Genomic DNA, 25,543 nt, shown 5'->3' on the forward strand with positions numbered 1-25,543 from the left:
CAAGCAAAGCCTTCAGTGTGGCCTCCACCAAACCCACCACTGAGGCAGACTCCCCAGATCGCCCAGAGGTAACATCACTGCCCGAATCACGGGGCTCAACACCCGGCAGGACTTCGGTTGGTGGCTGCGCCGAGGAAGAAGGCTGACTGAAAAAGGTGTCCGAGGCAGCCACAGACATCACTTCCTCTTCGTCAGGTGGCTGAGAACATGAGCCAACGGGTGACAAGGAGGTAGGCGGTGCAGGCTGTTCCTCTACAGTACCTACCTGTGCCCCTGCTGTAAAGGGGGGGGGGGTTGCAAGCAGAGGCAGCAGACGCTCCACTGTAGACGAGAGCAGTTCCACTTTACGCTCTAACTCCAAAGACTTGGATTTTTTGTGCTGTTTTGCATGCACTGGTGGTGAAAGCTTACGCTTACGCTGTGTCTGAGAATCCGAGAGCAGAAAACTGCTAGACGCACATTCCACACCAGCCAACCGTGCCTGTCTAACAGTAAGCGGCATTAACGCACAGGGAGGGCATGGATCAGACATTGCCTCCCTTAGATGTTGCATGCCAAGGCACTCCGCGCAGCGATCATGTGCATCCAGCATCTCCATTAGATTGGGGCAAGTGGAACACCTCATTGAATCCATCTCAGTGTCTACTCACCTGCGATTTTTTTTTTTTAGAAAAGAAGCAAGGTGTAGTGCTGCTTGCTAGCCTGGCAACCAAGGCTAGCGAGTTTGCAAGCGCAACTTTACCGCTACAGACAACGATTTACTAGCAACCAGAAACCGATGCTCACGTAAAGTTGTAAGTACACGTTAACGTTCTTGGCAACCAATTCGCTAACTCGCTCAACACTGACAAACCTGCCAGCAACCGAGCAGTTTGTGACAAGACCGATATAATAAACGCCCCTGAAAACTTGGCAGCCAAGATTCAGTGACTATCGATGCATAAAACAAGTTACCTTAGCGACCAAACAGCTTGCGTGGAGTCGAGTCCCACTGAAGTCCTCTTCAGTCACGAGCTGCACTGTAGATTGTCGGAGGTATTCCCACAGTTAACAGATAGCGCACACAATTCCAATAGAAGAGATGCGATTCCAACGCGAGAAAAAAAAAAGAAGAGGCCAAATGACATGGGATGTTGCCTTATATAGGCAGGCACGTCATACGTCATGAGATGACAACTTTTGTATGCGACTCTCGAAACACGCGGATGCAAAGATCCTTCCACTAGTGCTTTCAGCACCGCCCTGGCGGTCTGGAGTGAAGGAAATAGAAGTCCAACAACACAAATCAAGGGCTGCAACACTGAAAAAAATAATTTCTCGTAAATGATTTTTGAACCAAACTTAGTGGTGCTTGAAAGTTTGCGAACCCTTTAGAATTTTCTACATTTCTGCATAAATATGACCTAAAACATCAGATTTTCGCACAAGTCCTAAACAGATAAAGAGAACCCAGTTAAACAAATGACAAATATTATACTTGGTCATTGATTTATTGCTGAAAATGATCCAATATTACACATCCGTGAGTGGCAAAAGGATGTGAACCTCTAGGATTAGCTGTTAATATGAAGGTGAAATTAGAGTCAGGTGTTTTCAATCAATGGGATGACAAATCAGGTGCGAGTGGGCACCCTGTTTTACTTAAAGAACAGGGATCTATCAAAGTCTGATCTTCACAACATATGTTTGTGGAAGTGCATCATGGCACAAACAAAGGAGATTTCTGAGGACCTCAGAAAAAGTGCTGTTGATGCTCATCAGGCTGGAAGAGGTTACAAAACCATCTCTGAAGAGTTTGGACTCCAACAATCCACAGTCAGACAGACTGTGTACAAATGGAGGAAATTCAAGACCATTGTTACCCTCCCCAGGAGTGGTCAACCAACAAAGATCACTCCAAGAGCAAGGCGTGTAATAGACAGCAAGATCACAAAGGACCCCAGGGTAACTTCTAAGCAACTGAAGGCCTCTCTCACATTGGCCAATGTTAATGTTCAAGAGTCCACCATCAGGAGAACACTGAACAACAATGGTGTGCATGGCAGGGTTGCAAGGAGAAAGCCACTGCTCTCCAAAAAGAACATTGCTGCTCGTCTGCAGTTTGCTAAAGATCATGTGGACAAGCCAGAAGGCTATTGGAAAAATGTTTTGTGGATGGATGAGATCAAAATAGAACTTTTTGGTTTAAATGAGAAGCGTTATGTTTGGAGAAAGGAAAACACTGCATTCCAGCATAAGAACCTTATCCCACCTGTGAAACATGGTGGTGGTAGTATCATGGTTTGGGCCTATTTTGCTGCATCTGGGCCAGGACAGCTTGCCATCATTGATGGAACAATGAATTCTGAATTATACCAGCGAATTCTAAAGGAAAATGTCAGGACATCTGTCCATGAACTGAATCTCAAGAGAAGGTGGGTCATGCAGCAAGACAACGACCCTAAGCACACAAGTCGTTCTACCAAAGAATGGTTAAAGAAGAAGAAAGTTAATGTTTTGGAATGGCCAAGTCAAAGTCCTGACCTTAATCCAATCGAAATGTTGTGGAAGGACCTGAAGCGAGCAGTTCATGTGAAGAAACCCACCAACATCCCAGAGTTGAAGCTGTTCTGTACGGAGGAATGGGCTAAAATTCCTCCAAGCCGGTGTGCAGGACTGATCAACAGTTACCGGAAACGTTTAGTTGCAGTTATTGCTGCACAAGGGGGTCACACCAGATACTGAAAGCAAAGGCTCACATACTTTTGCCACTTATGCCGCTTTTCCACTACCAACGCGGCTGAGTTGGGCTGAGCCGTGCCGTGCTGAGTTGGGCTGAGTCGAGCTGAGCGGGGCTGTTGGAGTTGCATTTCGACTACAACCGCGCTGAACCGTGCTGGCTGGAAGTGGGTGGACATATTGGGTGGAGTTAGCGAAAGTGGGTGGACGTCACGTGATGTCGTTAAGCAGCGCAAACAGTGACATCAGTGAGCTTTTAAGCGGTAGTCTCATGACCCGAATAGTAAACAATAAACATGGAGTCGTTAGTGTTGCTGGTCTTGGTGCTGTGGCTTGTTGTCACCGACAACGCCAACAGATACTGGCAAGAGCATATAGATGAGGCGAGGCGCATAAGGCTTCAGAAATTCTCGTAATTCGTAATTATTCTTCTTCCGGGTTTGCGGTGTTTACAGATCCCAGCGTGCTCGCGGGGCGTGTGAGGACACTCCTCCTCACCAATCAGTGCACAGGGGAGTGTCTGCTCACGCCCCCAGCCTCACTCGGCTCGCTTTGGCTCGCTTCAGCCCCACTCCAAAACGGTGCGAGTTTTAGGGGCTAAGCAGGGCTGAAGCGAGCTGAGTCGTGCTGTTTTTTGGTAGTCGAAACGTGAGCCGTGTCGGGCTGAAGTGAGCTGAAGCGAGCTGAAAAAGGGTAGTGGAAAAGGGCCATTACAGATATGTAATATTGGATAATTTTCCTCAATAAATAAATAACCAAGTATAATATTTTTGTCTCATTTGTTTAACTGGGTTCTCTTTATCTACTTTTAGGACGTGTAAGAAAATCTGATGTTTTAGGTCACATTTATGCAGAAATATAGAAGATTCTCAAGGGTTCACAAACTTTCAAGCACCACTGTAGACCATGAATAGTAATATGAGCGCATAAAGTTTCATTGATGAAGCTTGTATAGTTTTCTCAAACTTGTCCAGATTGAAACAGAAGGACGGACGGACTCCATTCCTTTTTTCCCCCTTGTGCGCTTTGGGGCGGGGGATGATTACAACAACGAAGTCATTAAGAATAATGAATACTGGGGTGTTGTTCAAACAAATATCAAATTACACTTTACCACAAGATCTACCCGAAAGCATTTAAATAAGTTAACCTGCATCAGCATTGGTTTAACTACAAGCAGGTCAGACAAGAGTAAAGTATTTCTGACTCAAACATCTCAAAAGAGATTCCACAGGTCCAAACAGTACATTATACAACAGTGACCCATACCACATTAAGTGCTTGGGTAGTTCTTCGGTAACGGAATGACATTCACAGCAAAACATGGCAACTTTTTTTTTTAGTTGCAGTACTCAAGATAATGGTATTAAATAAAAATATCACACTGTATGGGGTATCTTTTGGCCCTAAAAAAGAAAATTTGATTATGTTTAACTTTGAACACAAAATCTTTCACGAGGAAAGTAACAGAATTATGTTAGGGGAAAAAAATAATTCATTTCTTCAAATTCAAACGAAGATTTCTCTGAAGTGACATTGCTATAATTAGGGTGACGATTTTTAAATATTTTCTTCAGTACATTTTGCCTTGGCTTCCATACTTTAGCAATAAATCACTGAGCTGACAAGACAGATAGACAGACAGACAGACAGACAGACAGACAGACAGACAATCTTAACTTCAGAATTTTGGCCTTTTTGCTGGAGAATTGTTCACGTCTAAGAAATCTCCTGCTTAAACAGAGTTAAAAAAATAAAGTAATCGAATTTATGATTCATGCCCTCCTCTGCTGGTGTCATTTTCAGTATTTAAAAAGGTGCAGTCAAAGATTTCTCTAAATTTGTCAAGATTAAGTCTATCAATTAAATAGGTGGTGCTGAATAAGGGTGTACAGTATTCAGACCAGGATAGTTCGATAGTTCACTTGCTTTGGTCCGAACCAAATGTTTTTTTTTATTTTTCATTTTGGTGCGGTTCGCTTTCATACTGTACATTTTAGTAAGCGGACCAAAATCTGTCAACAAAGCCACGCGCCCTGAGGTCGTTCAGCTATTGGTCAGAGACGACACGCGCACAAAGCGTTAAGTTCAAAAGTAGTCATGGAGGCTTTCCGTGCTGTTATTCTTTTTAATGTCATCAAAGCTATATGCTTTTTCCAGTTTTTACTGTTTTCACAATTGTGCGATTACTATGCTGTCGTACAAGTAATTTATCAACGACGACGACAAAGGGCAAGGCGGCTATGGAGGATAGCGCTGATGAGCGCACATCATGTTGTGACAGTTCTGGCTCTTCATGCAATAGATGAATTTCTTTTTTACGTCGCTAGTACCGCCACTTTTTGAAAGAACGTCCCTGATTTTAATGTAGGTCTGACGGAGTTTCTTCACTTTTAGCCGACATTGTTCTGGGGAGCGCGTGAACCCCTTCTTCATTTTCTCACTGAATACAGCAAACACGTCGGCATTTTTGTGTGTTCTCCCCAAAAGCTCAGATATGTGGACATCTGCCCATATATCCACAAGGGTACGCGTTTCTTCCTCGGCCCACGTTTGCCCCCTACTCATTTTTTGTACTCTGTAGTCTAGCCTACCACTGGTCTGAATGACTGAACAACTGTTGTAAGGTTCCCTTGACAACCGAAACAGTGTTTGCACTTTGCGGTGGAGTGTCAAGGCTCTGTTTCCCATAATGCTCGACAAACGACGGAAGCTCCCGAGGTACAAAAAAGCAAAACTGTCGGATTAGGTCCGGTCTGCTTTCACACCTCCAAAAGATCCGCACCAGGGTTCCTTTGGTCCGGACCGAGTCCGACCTTGCAGCTCAGTCTCGGTCCACTTGTTTGGTCCGGACCAGAGTTCGGTGGTTTGTATTCAGACCAACCCAAAAGGTCCAGACCAAGGGAAATTTGGTTCGTTTGGTCCGGACCAGACAACGTAGGTGTGAATACGCCACAAGATTAGAATAATTTCCCACCCTTTGAGCCTGCTGCCAGTTTCCGACCCATGAACACAAAATGGTGGCTCAACACGAGTTAGCATGCTAAATAGCGTTAGCAAGTATTGTAAGGATATCACTTATGATGTAAACTCTGTACGTAATATAAACAAGCAGAAAGTTGCAGCACATTTTCTCTGCATCTGTTTTTATCCAAATCTGGATTCTCCAGTTTTGTCCCACTTCCCAGCTGAATTAGCTACCATACCTTGCTTTTTCAATGCTTTAAAACTGAATTTAAATAGAACAATTTCCCCCTTCATGGCTATGTGGATGTGTCAGTTTACACAAATATCGGCAGCTGGATTTCTTCCAAAAAAATGACCCATGCAACGTTGCTTTAAAATGTGGCCAAAATAACAAATAAATCTGAGAAGCTCACACTTGTGACCCAAAAGTGCTGTCTATTTTGGCAGCTGCTTGAGAATGGAACGCAGGGACGGTATGCCTGCTGGGTTATCCCCCCAATGAAAAACCATTACAAACAAAATACAGTACTAAATCATTCAAGTGATCTGGAACCTTTCATTAAACACTCCTTCAGAATCCTGCAACAGATTTTGAGAACATGAACCCTCTCGTACTCACCAGTCGAGCCTGCAGCCACTCCACCAGGCCCTCAGCGGTGTTATCAGGTACTTGGCTACGCAGATTCTCTCTCTCGTCTGCATCCATCAGCTCCAGCGCCCCCCGCAGGTCCTCTAGGAGGTGGACTGCGCGCAGGCTGCCTAGCAGGGGCGAGCTGGGAGATTGGCAATCGAACAGACCGTTGGAGTAGTTCATGGCCTTGGAGCCTACAAGGGCCAAAAGGAGCACAAAGGAAATGCTGAAATAATCAAAATGTCTTGATTTGCGAGCGAAAATTTCCATCACAAAATCCAAAAGCACTGTTTTTCTCAAGGATAAAAGACATACTGGTCATTTCAACTTTAGCGCAAGGCATATTTTTTGAACCAAAGCCAAGTCTGACCAGGTAAATATGGCAAACAAAAGTCTGAACGCTATTACGGTCATTAAGGCGAGATGATTTACACTTTGGCACATTAAACTCTGCAATTACAGGAGCCAGTGGTGAGCAGACGCACAGCAACGCTCTAATTCAAACAGCAAATATATTAATTCTTCCTGCTGCCTTGCTGATGTTCCCAGAGATGGACCATATTGTGCAGCCAGAGAGAATAAGTAGGACATTTCCTCAGTGCTTAGCCAGTGGAAAAATCTACATTGCGTCCCAGAGTCAGCCATTAAAGCCTGGACAGGAGGTTTAAGTGCCAGACCACTAAAGTGCGACTGCATTGCTTCAGTTGCCTCCGAGAGGTGATGCTGAGGGCTTATTTACTGTGGGATTTTCCACATTTAGACTAATCCCATCATTTAATCCATAACTAACGGATCATTAACTTAAAATTACGCACATCATTGGAGATAAAAACAATTGAGGTCATTTGCTGTACGCATCTATAATGCATTGCATAAGTATTCACGCCTCTGAACAGTTCCGTATTTTGTAGTGCTACAACATAGAAGCGAAATGGATGCTTGCTTGATTCTCTGACTAATCCCCTCTTTGCACATTTAAATGTTGGTGGACGGCGTCCTCTCGAAAGAGTGTCATGGCTGTGCCGTATTCGTTCCAGTTTTTATTGTGGCTACTGCCTCACAGTGTTTTAAGAATGAGTGTAACAATAGCGCATTGCGTGTACAGGTGCTCCTATTAAAATGACCCGTGTATACACAATTCGGCTCGCCATTCAAAATAAACGGACTAAAGAAATCGCTTTCAGACAGGTTTATGCTTATTACAGAGGGAAAGTGCGTTCCTATTTTAAAACATACTCCAGGTTGTCTCCCTTTCCTCGCCGCCTTCGGCCAGTAGTCCCGTGTATGATGTAGATGTGACGCACTTCCGAGTTGTTACAGGAAGTTGTCGAAAAGAGTATCGAGACCACTGAGCTCTAGCGCCGGGCCATTTCCAGGAAATAAAGGTGTTTCGGTCATGGTGACAGCGTGTGTATGTCAGCCTCGGTTCAGAGGTTTCAGCTTCGAAAACTAAGGTAAGGAGTAGAATAATATAAAAAAAAGTATAGACACTTGGTATATTTTACTTCTGCAATTTTTAAATCGTTCATTTTAGGATCATGCTTCATTTTCATGGCTACTGCCTCACAGTAAATATATATATATATATATATATATATATATATATATATATATATATATATATGCTATATTTACTGTATGGACATGGGATCAGAAAACAATTTTATTTATAAGCAGTAGCCACATGTACCCATAGTAGGGTGCATCAGTTGCCCCCTAAAAATGAAAAGTTCCTCCGGTCATGATGCATTTTTGTTTGTGTTCCTTTTGGTAAGAAAACACACTGGGTGAAATATTTTGACAAAATTCAAAAGTTTAATGGTGGCACCAGGAGCTCAAAGTTATGGAAAAAGCTGCTATTTTATGACATTTCGATCACTTTTCATGAAACATTATGGCACCTTATAGAGTATACCAAATATCTTAGATACACATTTTTAGTACATATTCTAAATATATTATCAAGCACAGTTTGAGTTTTAGCTGTTCATTGAATCATTGTTCAACTACTTTTAAACAATACAAATGTATTATGAATCACATTAATGCTTCTCAATCCCTTGCAAAGGTTCTTAACATGATCTCTGGGTCACAAGAAATCAATAAATGGAGTCCAACATTGTGATTCAAACCTTACGCGAAAACATAAAATAAGCGTTTTTTGGCAAAAAAAATGAACCTCGTGGTGCCACCATTAGACTTTTGAATATGGTCAAAAAATTTTACAGGATGTCTTTATTGGTGAAAAGGAACACCCAAACAAAAATGCATCAGATTTTATGAAAAGTGAGGGAAACTGATGCACCCTAACCCATAGGGTACCTATTTTTAAGACTTGGTGCTCCATGGGATTTTCAAAGCTTGTTCCCCTTCAAACCAAACCCTGACTGATTTCCAGAACTTTGTCCCAGATTTGCTTGGTCTTCATGATGCTGTTTGTTTAGGCCTGTTATCTAATAAACTCTGGGCTTCCAGGAACAGGTCAACTCTATCCTACTAATTATGTGACTTCTTCTGGTAACTATTTTAGGGGTTTCACAACAACGTTGACTCTGAAGTATTCACCCGCAATCGCAAACGTTACTTTATTTGCAAACTATATTGATTCCCCCCCATTTCAATATTGGGGCCATTTTGTAGAGACTCATTGCACACTATAATCCCAGTTAAGTCCATTTCGGCTTCAAATTGTAAAAAATACAAGATGTGGAAAGGGTTAAAGGGGAGGGAACACTCATGCAAGACACTATGTAGTTTTATTTCTGCACAGTTAAATTGCTGAAGAGTAGAATACCTGCAATGATTCCATCCATCTGCTCCAAGGCTGCTGCCAACATCTCACTGGCGTCAGACATCATCCTGAAAACCTGCACAGCGAGTGCGAACGTCATTAGAAAAAGACCAGATTTTAAACGCATGATAGTGGAAGATCTTGTGGAAGAAACTGAAATGAGAGTATGAAAGTGGAAAAAACCAAGATATATGAAAAGCTCATAGGCATAACCTGTCATTTTTAATCATGTAAATGATAAAAATGACAAAACTAATTAAATAACGCATTAATTTATAAAATACCGGTGCTCAGCTCTTCCAAGCACCCAACTGCTCTGTTTGCTGTAATTATCAGAATTCCAATCTCCAAAATAAAAGCATGGTGGTAGCGCTGCTGGCTTCCTGACGCCTTGGGATTAATACTCCACGGACGCGTGGTTACTTCCCATCTTATCCTGGTGGATCAGGTATCCAAACATCCTCTAATCATTTTAAATCTGCTTTTACAACTTGCAGACCAAAAAACAGTGAGTCAATGTAACCTAGAATGTTTTAAACCAGGGCTTTTCAAAGTGTGGGGCGCCCCCCCGGGGGGCACCAGAGTTCTTCGGGGGGGCGCAACGTGAGGAAAAATAAACCAGAATAAAGTTACTATTGCAGACATTTAGCGAACTTCAGCTAGCCTTTACCAGAGACAAAATGGATCGATTTTTAGTACCTAAAGCTACAGTGAGTGAGGAGACAAAGTCGGGGCCAAGCGCCAAAAAAAAAAAAAAAAAAAAAAAAAAAAAAACCCCAGAGCCTCCAGGATGTTGCGATTTGCAACTTCAGTGCAAATTCAACCAATCCCCACGAATTCAGGGCAGTGTTGGAATTATATCCAATCACTGCAACTTTCCCGCAAATTTGACCAATCGTTGGCGTCGTCGAGGTGACGTCGACAAACTACCTTCCATCTTACTTCCGTGTATACGTTCAAGAGAAGCAGCATGCGCCACAGTGTTGCCAGATTGGGCGGTTTCAAGTGCATTCTGGCGGGTTTTGAACATATTTTGGACTGGAAAACGTCAGCAGTATCTGGCAACACTGCATGATGTGCGAGTCAGTGTTTATATAGGCTTAAATTCTGTTACTGAAAGTGTTATGTTTACAGTGAAGGAATGTGTGCACTTTATTTTTTTTTACTTAATACAAGAAATTAATGGATGCCAACATTTTTGCCAAAATGGTATTTTATTTTCCATTGTTTAGGCAGCTTCATCATACTGAGATTCTGTTCAAATTGTTCTTTTTTCTTCTATGAAGCCTGAGCCATTTATTTTATTAGTTTATAATTATTGTTTAATTTAGTCTTCAGGAGAGACTGCCTGCACACAGTACTAGTATTAATAGTTTTTTTTCTTCCATGAAAGCTGAGGCATTTATATTATATTTTAAGGTAACTTCATGTTGTGCTGTGAGGTTCTATGCACTTTAACTTTTGAACCAACAGGTGCATTTGGATAAGTAAAGCCTGTTTTTCTGCATTTTTGTAGTCCTGGTAATCTTTTATATTGGTAAAGTTGTTTATAGGACCATTTCTCAGTGTCTTTTTTTTTTAATCAATAGTTTTTTCAGTAATAACTTAATATTTAACATATCACTCAATTTTAATCACAAAAAGAGAAAATCGCAACAATTTCTCGCAACTTTCACTTCCTCCCGCAATGTAATCGCAACAAAAACCTAAAAAACACCGCAACTTTCATCGCAATTTTTTTGGAAAACCCCCGCAACAGACATTTTAGCCCGCAACAATCACAAAAAAGGCCCGCGGAATCCTGGGGGGACTGAAAAAAGAAGGAAGTATGACCACGATTATTTAAAGTTTGGATTTTCATGGACTGGATCTGAAGATGCTCTACTGCCACAGTGTGGTGTCTGCCAAGAGGTGCTAGCTAACGATGCTCTGAGATGTTTAAAATGTGTAAAACAAGATGTTTAAAAAAGCACAGATGTTTAAAATGTGAAAAAGAAAAAAATGATGTGTACAACAACCATTTTTTAAAAATACGAATGGAACATTAAGTATAGCAACAACAAAAATTGTAAGGGGGCGCTGTTTATTTGCTCTCCGAGGGGGGGCTGACTCTCCCACACTTTGAAAACCCCTGTTTTAAACAAATGATTTTTAAAAACTGACAAAGAAAAGCAGGGGAAATGAAACAACTGGTACAAAAATAGCTTACCGGTAAGTCCAGGCAATGAGTGACAAAGGAGGTGCGAAGGCACAAACATCTGAACATAATATGAAGTGGTGCATTCTGATGTTATTAATCACAATATTGAAACCTAGGTTACTTTAATACGGCAAGGCTAGAGAACACAAACGAATGGACAAATGATAAACTCAGTAGCTAACCCATCAAGCAAGTAAAAGCTCCAATGAGCTGCCCAGTCTCGTTTTTTGTTGCCTTCAAAACAAATTCAATACACCGACTATACAACACGTCATCTTTACGCACATGATGACCCGAAAGCACAAAAATAAGCAACGGATCAGGTCAAAGTACAGCTAAAAAGTGTTGTACTTGAATGACATATGATGCAATATCAAACCCATTCAATATACAGATTTGAGTTTTGGGTGGAGGTCTGTCTCGTCAAAGCACTGTAGCGTTCCTTCTGCTATTTATTTGAGGCGTTATGCCTTTTTTTTTTTAATTTAAAACTTCCTTTCACTTTTTGGCCAGCTGCCAGAATGAGCTCCTTGTTAGAAAACTTTAAACTTTGTATTCCCCAAGTTTAAATTAAGCTGTTTTGATAATGTCAAGATCAATTAAAAAGGAACAAGGGAGTTGTATACTTCTGGGAAAGACTGATTTGCCTTAAGAATCAAATCAATCAAGTTAAAGTGGAACAAAGAAAGTCAGTCAGTCACAGTGTAGGGTTTGCTAAACAGTGAGCGCATGCCATAAAAAGTCTTTCAGCTCTCCAAGAGTGTGCAATGGAAAAATTATTCAAATGAAAGAAAAAGTCATCTCAAGTGTCCCGAGCGATTTCTGGCTTGGAACCATACTTTCCAAGATCAACTCCGACATTATTAAGGCACGTTATACGAACACCTTTCCAAGAAGTAGTGAAAAGGACATTGGTCCCTTCCCAATTCAAAGAAGCTGAATCTGGAGCTCCTCACAGATTAGAGGTCCGATTGAACTTGGTACCATGCGCCAGTTTCTCCAACACTCGTACGACCTGCACTCCCCAACACGAGACCTCCCCCTCCCTTCGGGATTCCTGAAAAACTCCTCCAGATGTGCTCTTGCTCACATACCTTACAATCATACATTCCACATGTAGACCCCCCCCACTTCATATAAACACAGATAGCTGCAAGGGGTTGTGCACGACGCAGCATTTTTAACACAACAGAAGTACAGAGTATCCCATTTCCTTGCTAAGGAATTCTCAATTTAAAAAAAAAAAAAAAACCCTCCAGCAGCCCCGCTTGGTTCGGAGCCTGTGGTGCCCAAACAGTACAAAGGTAGATCTACTTCTGGTTTATTTGCATAGCTTGACACTGGCCAGATGTGTTGATAGGCAAGAAGGAGGATAGTTTAAAAGAAAAACAACCCACTCGCTCTGCCATTTCCCCCACACTGCCTTATGTCACAGATAACCACATGTACATGCTGAGCTACATGTTAAACAAAACTGCAGATGTGACCTGAAGCACAGAAATAGCTTATACTTGAACCTCCCTTTTGGATAACTTTATTTTTTAAAATATATATATATATATATATATATATATATATATATATATATATATATATATATAAATAAATAAGACTTGGGCGGTATCCATTTTTTCATACCCCGGTATATTGCTGACTAAATACCCCGGTATGCCGGTATTTACGTTTTTGTGTGTGTGTTTTTTATATATACTATTGTAGGCTTTATTTCATATCTTCTTCACATTCTATAGTAATTTATGTTTCTTTGTTATTCTATTTTTTTGTTATCTATTCTGTTTTAGATATTCTGTATTTGACATTATAAAACAAACAGTTGAAATGTTTAAAGACATTTATTTAAACTGCCAGGATGACATGTTTTTGAACTCCGTGCCAAGCAATCAGGTAGGCCTATATTAATGTTGGAAATAAAAAACACACATTAATAAAAATAAGAAGTGCAAACGCCAACAAAGCCAGCAGAAAACAAAACATTGCATGTGAGTTCAAATCACATCTTTTGTAAATCAAAAGAAAATAATTTGCCTAATTCAAGCAATAACAGGTAGCTTTTTTTCCACTCAAACAGGCAAATAGGCTATACAAGTAATGAAATAAAGCTATTTCGGGCTGCTAGTAGGCTGTGCCCATTTAGAAGAAGATTAGGAATGCACTAAAAGCCTCTTTATGCAAAGCAAACGGGTTAGCATCCTTAGCTGAGTGATTGGAGAGAACTCGGAACATAATGCAATTCAGGCAGAAACAACAAACATGAACAGAAACCATACATGGGGCCCCATGCTCCCAATAGCCTAAATGAAAATAATTTGCTAACTTAAATTTACATTTCTAGTAGTGGTAGGCCACAAGCAATTCTTAATTTCTATCAGACATTCTTTGCCAAGAACACCAGCATATTTACTTTATCTGGCTTCAGTTGGCAACGCTGTGGTGTGACCGTATTTCCTGCTGTACTGAATACGCGCTCAGATGCAGCGCTTGTCGCGCGTATGCAGAGGTATTTGCGGGCAACTTTTGACATAATTGGCAAACGTGTTTCATTCAGTTTCCACCATTCAAGCGGGTTTTCTTCAGCATGGATTGTGTCCTCTTGCGCATATACTGACAGTTCTGCCTGTGCACGCTCCGCTCGGCTCACCTTTATCATTCGGCAGAAAACCAAAATGTTCCCAGACAACGGCTGAGGCATTGGCCTTTTTGACTAATTCCGCACCGCCATCATTTGCAGTCGCCATCCTCACGCACTGACTGGGCCTTATGACCGGGCCAATTGTCGCTACTGACCAAAGATTCTAGAATCTTTGCTGCTGACCGCAAACTGCCATCTAGTGGCGTGCGCGCGCTGTACCAGAGACGGTTGTACTATAATAAAATGACATTGCAGTCGTTTCGAGTAAGTTGGATAAAAATACAAATATATTTATTTTTGACGGTATTAAAAATATAATCGCCGGTATTTTGTCGTACCGCGGTACACGATATTTTCACCATACCGCCCAAGCCTTATATATATATATATATATATATATATATATATATATATATATATATATATATATAAATTGTGTGCGTGTATGTGTGCATGCATGCAATGGGGCATCATGTCTCATCTCATCTCATTATCTCTAGCCGCTTTATCCTTCTACAGGGTCGCAGGCAAGCTGGAGCCTATCCCAGCTAACTATGGGCGAAAGGCGGGGTACACCCTGGACAAGTCGCCAGGTCATCACAGGGCTGACACATAGACACAGACAACCATTCACACTCACATTCACACCTACGGTCAATTTAGAGTCACCAGTTAACCTAACCTGCATGTCTTTGGACTGTGGGGGAAACCGGAGCACCCGGAGGAAACCCACGCGGACACGGGGAGAACATGCAAACTCCACACAGAAAGGCCCTCGCCAGCCCCGGGGCTTGAACCCAGGACCTTCTTGCTGTGAGGCGACAGTGCTAACCACTACACCACCGTGCCGCCCTGGGGCATCATGTAAACGGTTATATCTCGTCTTAACTTGTGTAGTTTGGAGTCGGTATGAATAATGAATAATTTAATTCTAGAGAGAAAAAAAAAAAAAAAAAAAGTGTTATAAACACTGAAGCACAACGTGACATTTGAACATAAACAGACTTGCATGACGTTTCAGTAACTACAAAACATCTTAATTTTATATGTTCTTACTACAGAACATATTTACTGGATAGTACAGTGGTAATGCTCACTGACTACGACGCAGGAGATCGGGGTTCGAATCCCGGTCGGGGCAAAACATCATCCAGTAAGGGTCCTTAGGCAAGACCCCTCATGATATATCGGCCTACCTCAGGAATGAGTGAAGACATAACTGATAGAGTCATACCGGCTCAGACGTCGCCCGGGTCAACATGGTCTGCGTCAGTTGCTAGGGAACCAGGGCAAACTGATGAGACAGCTAGCTGAACTACAGAAAGGGAACATGGTGAATAAAGGGGCACCCAGGAAGTACAACTCACTCTCCATACCAGAGGCACTCGAAACTGCCAAACAGCGACTAACAGCTCTGGCCACCCGGTTGAAGAGATACACCAAGGAGGGAGAGGCCAGGAGAATAAACAAGCTGTTCTCCACTGAACCAGCCAAGGTGTACTCTCAGTGGCAGGGGAACAACAACAACCGGTCAGACCCACCAAGAGCTGAGGTGGAAAAATACTGGAAAGACATATGGGAAAGAAAGGCATCACACAACACCGATGCCCAATGGTTAGTGGACCTAAGAGCTGACCACAGCAACCTCCCAGAACAAGAACCAGTAACCATCTCAATGGCAGACGTCCAAGAAAGTGTGTCAAAGATGAAGAGCTGGACAACACCAGGCCCCGATATGATCCATACGTACTGGCTGAAGAAGCCTAGCAGCACAGATGAACCAGCTGCTGAGGGATGGAACCCACCCAGAATGGCTAACCCAAGGCAGGACAGTCCTAATCATGAAGGACCCCCAGAAGGGACCCATCCCATCCAACTACCGGCCAATTACCTGTCTCTGCACAACATGGAAGGCCCTGTCAGGCATCATTGCAGCAAAAATGAGTAAGCATGTGGCTCAATACATGAGCGAGGCACAGAAAGGGATTGGCAGTAACACCAGAGGAGCCAAGCACCAGCTACTGGTTGATAGAACAGTCGCCCGAGACTGTAAGAAGAGACAGACCAACCTGTGCACTGCCTGGATTGACTACAAGAAAGCCTACGACTCAATGCCACACACATGGATACTGGAATGTCTGGAACTGCATAAGATCAACAGGAACCTAAGGACCTTCATCCAGAACTCAATGGAAATGTGGAAGACAACCCTAGAGGCCAACTCAAAACCCACTGCCCAAGTCAACATCAAGTGCAGCATATACCAAGGAGATGCGCTATCACCACTGCTGTTCTGCATAAGCCTGAACTCCCTCAGTCAGATCATCACGAAGAGCGGCTACGGGTACCGATTCCGTAGTGGGGCAACAATCAGCCACCTGCTCTACATGTAGGGTGTTCACACGGCACATATTTGCATCGATGCTGCACCGATGTATTTTGTTGCGATATATCTTACACCGGTGTAAATTTTGCGCAGCGTTCACACGTCACAACCCTGCTTACTAGAGAGAAGCGTGTTAGCACCGGTGCAGCCCCACTTGCGGTCACACGGCAGTTTCTGCGACCGTGTTATAGTAGCAAAAACTTTATTACTATCATTTCCTTTGATAGTAATAAAGTTTTGATATTTCCTTTAATTACTATCATTTCCTATCATTATTACTATCATTTCCGATAGTAATAATGCGGAAATGAAATATGTGCATGCGTGAAAATGTACTTCTTTTTCCCGGTTGTCATGGCATCACCAAGCGCTGGGAAAACAACGTGGATGAAGACACCAGTGTTGCCAGATATTGCTGACGTTTTCCATCCCAAAATATGTTCAAATCCGCCAAAATGCACTTAAAACTGCCAAATCTGGCAACACTGGAAGACACGCAGTTCTGTTGATATTCGCCATTTTGGAAGCGCAAAATACCAGAATGCAAATTATGCAATACCCTTATGTAATCAACTCTCCTCACGCGTAGCGAGTCTACCCCTGTAGCGTTCAGACGGCCCATTTTATATCGGTGCCGCCCCGCAAACTAGCATTTACTCCGGAGTAAATTTCTTAAACCACCTCCCGAGCAGGGTTAGATTTGCACCGGTTTAAGCAGCTTTCAGGGGCTACACTGCTATAACTTTGTACCGTGTGAACGCTCTACCGGGGCAGCCCCGGTGCTACACCGGAGTAAAAGTTGCCGTGTGAACACCCCTATAGATGACATCAAGCTGTATGCCAGGAACGAGCGAGAAATAGACTCGCTGATCCACACCACCCGGATCTACAGCGATGACATAGGGATGTCATTCGGATTGGACAAGTGTGGCCGGATGGTCTCAAAGAGAGGCAAGATGATCCGGACTGAGGGGATTGACCTACCAGAGGGCAACATAGGTGATATCCAAGACAGCCACAAGTACCTTGGCATCCCACAGGCTAATGGAAACCATGAAGAAGCCACAAGGAAGTCAACCACAGCCAAATACCTCCAGAGAGTAAGGCAGGTCCTGAAAAGTCAGCTGAATGGTAAGAACAAGGTCCGAGCCATCAACATGTACGCACTACCAGTCATCAGATACCCCGCTGGCATCATAAACTGGCCAAAGGAGGAGATAGAAGCCACAGATATCAAGACTAGAAAGCTCCTCACCATGCATGGAGGGTTCCACCCCAAGTCCAGCGCCCTGAGACTATACACTAAGCAGAAAGAGGGAGGCCGAGGGCTAGTGAGCGTCAAGACCACGGTCCAGGATGAAACATCGAAAATCCGAGAATACATCAGAAAGATGGCCCCAAAGGATGAACTGCTAAGTGAATGTCTCAGGCAGCAGAACCCTGATGAGAGTGCAGAGGAGGAGGAGGAACAGACAACCTGGAGAGACAAACCCCTACATGGTATGTACCACCGTCAGATAGAGGAAGTGGCTGATATCAAGAAATCCTACCAGTGGCTGGATAATGCAGGACTGACAGACAGCACAGAGGCACTAATCATAGCAGCACAAGAACAGGCCATAAGCACAAGAGCCATAGAGGCCAGGATCTACCAGAGTAGATCAGACCCAAGATGCAGACTGTGCAAAGAAGCCCCTGAAACAGTCCAGCACATAGTAGCAGGGTGTAAGATGCTAGCTGGATCAGCGTACATGGAGAGGCACAACCAAGTGGCTGGGATAGTATACAGGAACATCTGCAACCAGTATGGAATAGAAGTACCCAAGTCCCAATGGGCCATACCACAGAAGGTGGCTGAGAACAACAGGGCCAAGGTTCTGTGGGACTTCAGCTTCCAGACTGACAAACAGATCCTGGCTAACCAACCGGACATAGTGGTGGTGGACAAAGAGCAGAAGAGGGTGGTGGTAATAGATGTGGTGATCCCAGCTGACGCCAACATCAGGAAGAAGGAACATGAGAAACTTAAGTATCAAGGGTTGAAAGAGCAGCTGGAACGGATGTGGAAGGTCAAGGGTCGCGTGGTCCCCGTGGTAGTGGGGGCACTTGGGGCAGTAACCCCCAGACTGGGAGAGTGGCTCCAGCAAATCCCAGGAACAACATTTGAAGCCTCAGTCCAGAAGAGCGCAGTCCTAGGAACATCGAAGATACTGCGCAGAACCCTCAAACTCCCAGGCCTCTGGTAGAGGACCCGAGCTTGAGGATGACATGGATACCCCCCCCCCCGGGGGTGAGAAGGAGATTTTTTTTTTTATATACATGAGTGATTCCACGCTTATGGGTACTGAAATGGGGACATGAACTTATTTTTAAAAATTCACCTAAAACCATTTCTTTTTTTACCATCAGGTCACAAAACATGTAATCTTTAGTGAATGATGTGTTAAAAGATAACTTTAATTTTCTGAGATGTAATAAAAACATATTTATATGCCAAAGTCAAGCCTATGAGTTCCAAAATGATGTCTGTTACATTACTTCGGTTACGATTGTCCATCTCGCGTCTGCTACAAATTAATTACAATCTAGCTATATACCATGTTAATCTTATTGAAAGAATGTGTATGTTTATTCTACTACACATGTTTATTAATTATATTTGCTAAAACATCATCTTCCTATGTTTCAAAAAGTAATTCTACATTGTTAAAATTGAGAATATACATGTCCACAACACTTCTGTTACGTTCTGACTTTGGCATATAAATGTTTTTATTACATCTCAGAAAATTAAAAAAGTTATCTTTTAACATATCATTCATTAAATATTACATGTTTCGTGACCTGATGGTAAAAAAAGAAATGGTTTTAGGTGAATTTTTAAAAATAAAAAGTTCATGTCCCCATTTCAGTACCCATAAGCGTGGAATCACTCATATATATATATATATATATATATATATATATATATATATATTATACGCTGGGGGCATTTATTTATACTGGTATGCTTTGGTGCTACATGTCCATTTACAGCAAAGAATCACTGCAGAAAATCAATCAATACAACGTTATTCTAATTGATCACCTTTATTCCATCATGAAACATTTCCATCCTGATGGGCGTGGTCTCCTCTAGGATGACTCCACCCCCTTCTACAGTGCACAAGAGCTCACTGAATGGAAAAAAAACCCCTCCGGCTCCAACAAAGAACCAAAATATTACTGCACATGTAACGTGCCAAAAGTTTTGGGGAAAAAAGTCAGTAAAATACGTCCATCAGTCCAGAGTCCTTTTTCGTTTCCCTTACTGTATAAAGTGCAAAAACGCCTTTTATAAAAGACGCCATTGTTATTTATGTGACATTACGTCTAAATAAAAGTACTTGTACATAGACTAGAGAGATCACAGAGAAATGCAGTTAACTGCTCAAAAGTAAATCCAGTTATTTAAAGCAGCGATTTAAAATGTTTTATTCCTCGTGCTCACATTGTTGTTCCAAGGTAACGCTAATTCTTATAAAAGCTGTGAATATGAAGAATGCAAATACAAGAACAAAAGAGGTGTTAGGAAAAAACAAAACAGAATCCCAAACAGAAGCTGAGGTCAGACAGGACGAGCCAGGCCGAGTGACGTATTTAATCTCCGTCTGCGTGTCTGCATTTCCTATTATGGCTGTGCTGCGGAGCACAGTAACAGCAATCGACTAACATTTTGTCGGACTCTGTTCCGTATTTACCACACGGTGCATGATTTAACCATTTTCCACACTCCCCGAACAGTTTAATATATTATTAAAATCAACAGTGCACCATAAATTAGCGTACAACTCATGTACACTACGGCCACAATGAAGCAATGCAAAACATGCAGACAACTTGTATAACGTAAGGGGGGGGAGGGAAGGGGGAAGAGCAGCCATTTAGTAAGGACTAAATCCAATGTACTTGTGAGTACTGCATTTAATACAAAATTGCTTGTAATACTTCTGTGGTGTTGTGGTTTCAGTAGTGTAGACTAGGGATGGAAGATCACGTTGGTGCATTAGCTCCTTCACTGCTGCCCTATAAACTGCTTTATAGAGAACTGTCTGTCTATCTGTTAAATATCAAATAAAAAAGTGAGCGAGAGGATGACTTCAGACCCAGCGCAGGAGTTTGGTGGTTTAAAAAAAAAAAAAAAGACCCGTCAAACTGTAATAGACTTTCCAATTGCCTTTTATGCGGAATCATGTAACAAGCAGTTAAACAGCTTTCCATTCGTCTAGAAAGCCAAGACATATTACAAGCCAATTCACATTATGCTATTGTAAAATTTTTATTTAAAAAAACCCCCAAAAACCCAACACTACGCTAATGGAGCCGTGAGAAAGGAGGGACAGCGAACCTTTTATGGACGACTCTCTAGCAAAAGCGTGCCATTCGACAGATATTACCTTTACACAAGGAGTTAAAGAAAAAGTTTGAAATTTTTATTGACAACAGCTAAACAGCCCCTAATCATGGAATCTTTCAAAAGATTGATCCTATCACCACACCAATGATGACAGAGTAGCACTCAACAGTTTCAGGTGTGTGTGTGTGTGTGTGTGTGTGTGTGTGTGTGTGTGTGTGTGTGTGTGTAGGGGGGGGTAGCTTCCATGTGGTCATGATTCAACTAAAAAGCTAAATATTTAATCTGGACTTTAGGTGGTGCTGAAAGCCCGGTGTGTAATTTATGTAGGCGTGTATGAAGCATGTAATTTAATCCTCCCCTTTTGGGCCACGGCAATGTAGCTCGGCTAAAAGCAACATACGGCAAACGCAGCGAGCTGTTCTTGAGCATCGAGTTGAAAGAAACCATTAAATTACATGGCACTTTGCAATTTGCAGCATAAGCATCCTAAATATTCACTGAAACCTAAATATTCCAGGAAAAGGAAGTCATTATGATATGTTTGCTGTCTCGGCAGTCATGGTGACACATGATACTGGGCTAACAAACCAAAAATTGTTCACACAAGCGTGGGGGGAAGGGAGGTACGGGTACTTGAAGCTAGCCTGGGCCCACCCATCCTAAGTGTGACGCAACACGAGGGCCTGTTGCGAGCTTAGTCTGGCAAGGCAAGCTATCTACAGCTCTTCCAAGCTCCTGAAAAATCGGGAGCCAATCAACTTTGAGCATCTCCAACGGCCCTGGGTAGAGGCGTGTTCAAGGCAGTGACGTAGTAGAACTGCGACCGGAAGCCATAGATTGTTTACAGAATCTATACCGGAAGCGCTTCATTCACTAGAAACATTACGAACATGGAGCAAGTTCTCATTGAAAACGGAGCAAAGAGCAGCCCTGGAGGTATTTATTGAAAGGAAGGACGTTTTCGCCTTGCTCCCGACCGGCTTTGGTAAGAGTTTAATCTACCAGTTAGCCCCGTCGCGTCACGTACGTCAGAGGAAAGAGTGATGTGATTGGTTTAAGCTTCGTCACAGCCTTTTCTGGCTTCGACCAGTAGCAAACTGAGGCATTTCAGGGAGGCGGGTCAACCACGCACTTTGGGAAACGGTTGGGCTTAATATCTTTGCCAGACCAAATGCTCGCAGAGCTTTGAAGTCACGTTAGCCAGACTAACTTGAAGCCCCACAGAGTAAATAGTATGAAATGAAAGCAGAGCTGGTTCCTAGTGTAATTTGATGCACTTAAAATATGGTGCGATTTTGGTGCTCTGACCGGTTTGCAGTCTTAGAACTCATCTCGGTTATAAAACCATGCCCTTCTTAGCAGGAGATACGCAGAACCTTTATTTTTAAGTACATTTCTGAGCGGATAACATCTCCATCCTTGACTCTTGTATGCTGCATAAATGGGAATTTAAAAAAAATATTTCTGAGAATTAAAAATCAACCGCAAAGTTGGCATTTGAGCGGCCCCGCTGAGCCAGCCAGCCCCAGGTGAGGGATGTCACAGTGGTAACCGGTTTTAAGGCCGAGGCCTTTGACAGCTATAGACCAAAGCCAGACTCGGCAGGCGAGAGTGGTTGCAATGGCCTCTTCGTTCTGATTTATTGGAGATTCTTCGGATTCCTCAGATAGTACTACATCTGACTGTGATAATCCTGAAATTGGAGTGTGTACACATGCTACTGCTATACACGTAGAACCGCATCAGTTCGAACCATCGGAAAGTGAATCCGATAGTAACGGAGGCCCCCACCTTATGAAATAAAGCCAGAGAACAAAGCCGTCTAGAGAATTGGATGGAATTGAACTGACAGTCTCATGCGACTCATGAAAACAGGATAGGCGTTATAACCTATGCAATGTACATGCATGCATTTTCACTGATAAAAGGCTAATTAAATAAGCCAGATGAACTGAGAATCACATTCTTACGCAAATTAAATAAATCTTATATGGGTAACTTAAATACACAATACATAAATTACATGCATTAATCTAAACGCAGGTAAACAAGTGGTGGTGTTGTGATGTAACCAAACGAGAGTAGCATCTTACCTGTCTGCGTTCTCGCTTCTTGAAGGCCGACCTTGTGGCCGATTGTTTCGGAGCAATCTGACTTTCAGTTCTTCATTCATTCGCTTCTTCCACGCAAGGGTGAGATATTGCTACTGAGGCAAGCATATCCAGCGGAGAAATCTGACAACTGATCCACTCATTCTCCAATTTCTCCATACTGAGTACTCCGCCATTACTACTTGGCTCACATTCCAGGAGAACTGGTGCAACTGAACTTGCTTTCCTTTTCTTATAGTTTTCTTTTCCTTTAGTTGTTGGTACTGCACCCTCTTTCAATACAGGCTTATAGCCAATGCTCCAACAGATCAGAGGTTTCGTACGAGTCATCAGTAAAATATGTGCCCATGAATTTCTTGGAAAATGTATCCAAATCTTTGCACTTTGAACATTCTTGGGCCACGAATGCAACATAAATCCATCTTCTGTCGTGTTGCTGCACCCACCAGGAACACATCTACATGGCATAGCGATAAATTGGCTCAAAACGGAAGCTCGAAGTTGCAGTTAGCTCTGTTTTAGTATAGCGGAAATGGCGATGAGACCGATAGCCTTCCTGCTGTGACGTCACAGACGTCAAGGTCATTCACTCAGACCGCTATCTATATGAAATCACTAACTGTAAAAATTACTATATTAGATTTATTGTTAACACTTAAAACTATTCCTATGCCATTCTTGAGGTCTCAAGGCATTTATAAACGAAAGTGAGGCCATGGCTCTGCATATCTCCTTTAAAGATTAGCAAAACACAGCTCATTGTATATAATGAGCACCTGCGAACCAGGATGGAACCTTGTCTTCTACCTCTCAGACCCATGGTAGGTCTGTGCAGAGGGTCAACACTTGGAAACCATAATTTGGGGTTTTGCTGGTCTGCGATTTACTCCAGAACGCAACAGATACCCTTTTATATTTGATACAATACGGATACGTTTCTTATCTGCTTTCCTCTTAGTTACCAAGCAAACTCTCTGCAAACTTCTGTGGTCAGGTTATGCAAAACGCTAAAGACGTGTTTGGTGGCAGGCTTTAAAAGAAGGATGTGTAGCGCTCCATATGAGCAAAATAACACTCTCGGCTATAATACGATAATCATGATGCCACCATTTCCGATATTTAGGGTCCTCGTGTATACTCATTTATTTTGTTAATTTCAAGAGAGGGGAGGAGAAAAAAAGAAAAAAAAATGCCGTTTAGGGAAAAACTATTGGAGCTGCTTTAACACACTCAATGACCTTGCTGTTACTGGAAAATAATCAACTTTGGGGTGGTAACAGTTACCCTACTTTGCACTGGGCCGAATCACACGACCCCACCACTGATTATTTTCCTCAAACACCACATCCTATCGTGTTTTTCCGAGATGCCACAGAAAGACCCCAAACCTCCACAACCACTCCTGGCACATCCCTGGACCACACGTCATCTCATCTTCCCTTGAACTTTAATTCAAACCAACGAGAAACACCGTAGTTAGCAAACGTGTATGATAAGATGGTTAAATATTAGCCTACATTTGCATCATTGTAGCATCACAGATTTAAAGTTACCTCTGCCGAGAAGGTTATGTTTTCGGTGCCGTTTGTTTGACTGTCGGCAGCATTTCACAAACCTGACACACTATTTCTATCAAACTTGGTGGAAGTGTGTAGCATGGGCCAAGGAAGGCCACATTAAAATCTGTCGCAGGTCCAAGTCATGGGGTGGGATCCACGAATTGTTTCACTCTAGCCAATATTGCGAGATCTGGCATTTTCCATACATCTTACTGTCTAATAGATGGCAGTACAGTTCAATACGAGGTGTGATCAAAAAGTTCCAAGACTGCCCACACAACCTGTATGAGATGTGGGTCTCGGACAGGGCTCACGCGTTGCTGCTCGAGTCATCTACGAGTTTCGACGTGGAGTTCATTTTTACCTCGCCCGCAACAGAGTAAACAGGGCAAGGAATTATCATTGCGGTTTGTTTGTTTTTCTTAAAGTGCATATTCTGGACCAATTTCGTTTTTTTTTTTTAATATGAAAGTAATGTCCAACTACACACTCATCCAGAAGGGTAATTTTGCACAAGGCCATCTGTCTACAGCAGAAAAAAATAAACCGCGTCTGGAAAAATCCCAAGGGAGTCTGGAGCCAGATTCGTGACGTTACCTGCAGAAGTGCCAGCAGGCTGCGCGAGCTTTGCACAGTTTCAGTGCACAGCCTGTGTAGACCAAGCGTTCCCATTTCTCTCTCATTGTCCGGTCTTTTGGGAAACGATGAGTACTAATCCCATCATGATTGGTGTTGCTACACCCTCCTACGATATATCTGTTAACCATTTTAATAATTACGTGATAACGTTGAAGAAATTTGCAGAAAACCACCAGGTCGTTTTCTCAAACAAACCAGCGCTGACGTAGGATTCAGATGGAGGCATCCTGCACGCGGCGTCATGAAAATCAGTCAATGTTTGCCAGGAAATCCAAATGCCAAGCAGGGGCTTCAAAGTTTGGGAGAATAGCAGGGTACAAATAATTTACAGCGGGCGGACATGCAAGTAGGAATTTTTCATGGGGCGGGATGGTTTGGAACAGGCCATCTAAAATTGGGATAACATTTACCCGAGACGGGTATTTGAGGCGGGTCATCTAGCTTAAGCTTGATTAGCGTTGTTATGCACGCCAGTGTTTCCCACAGAAATTTTGG

The 25,543-nt window shown here is 42.6% G+C and overlaps 1 protein-coding gene across 3 annotated transcripts in view; it reads right to left on the reverse strand.

The window, feature by feature from the left end:
* ppfibp1a (PPFIA binding protein 1a) overlaps window positions 1-25,543 on the reverse strand; it is a 95,732-nt gene that overhangs the window by 54,866 nt on the left and 15,323 nt on the right. For all 3 annotated transcript variants that reach the window (XM_060903313.1, XM_060903312.1, XM_060903311.1), the window contains exons 2-3: window positions 9,111-9,183; window positions 6,305-6,510 (exon numbers count right to left, since the gene is read on the reverse strand). In XM_060903313.1, coding sequence (XP_060759296.1) covers window positions 6,305-6,510; window positions 9,111-9,174 — 270 coding nt within the window. In that variant the 5' untranslated portion in view covers window positions 9,175-9,183. The remainder of the gene's footprint in view (window positions 1-6,304; window positions 6,511-9,110; window positions 9,184-25,543) is intronic.

The sequence above is a fragment of the Neoarius graeffei genome, chromosome 21 (assembly GCF_027579695.1).
Source record: "Neoarius graeffei isolate fNeoGra1 chromosome 21, fNeoGra1.pri, whole genome shotgun sequence".
In the NCBI taxonomy this organism is placed as follows: domain Eukaryota; kingdom Metazoa; phylum Chordata; class Actinopteri; order Siluriformes; family Ariidae; genus Neoarius; species Neoarius graeffei.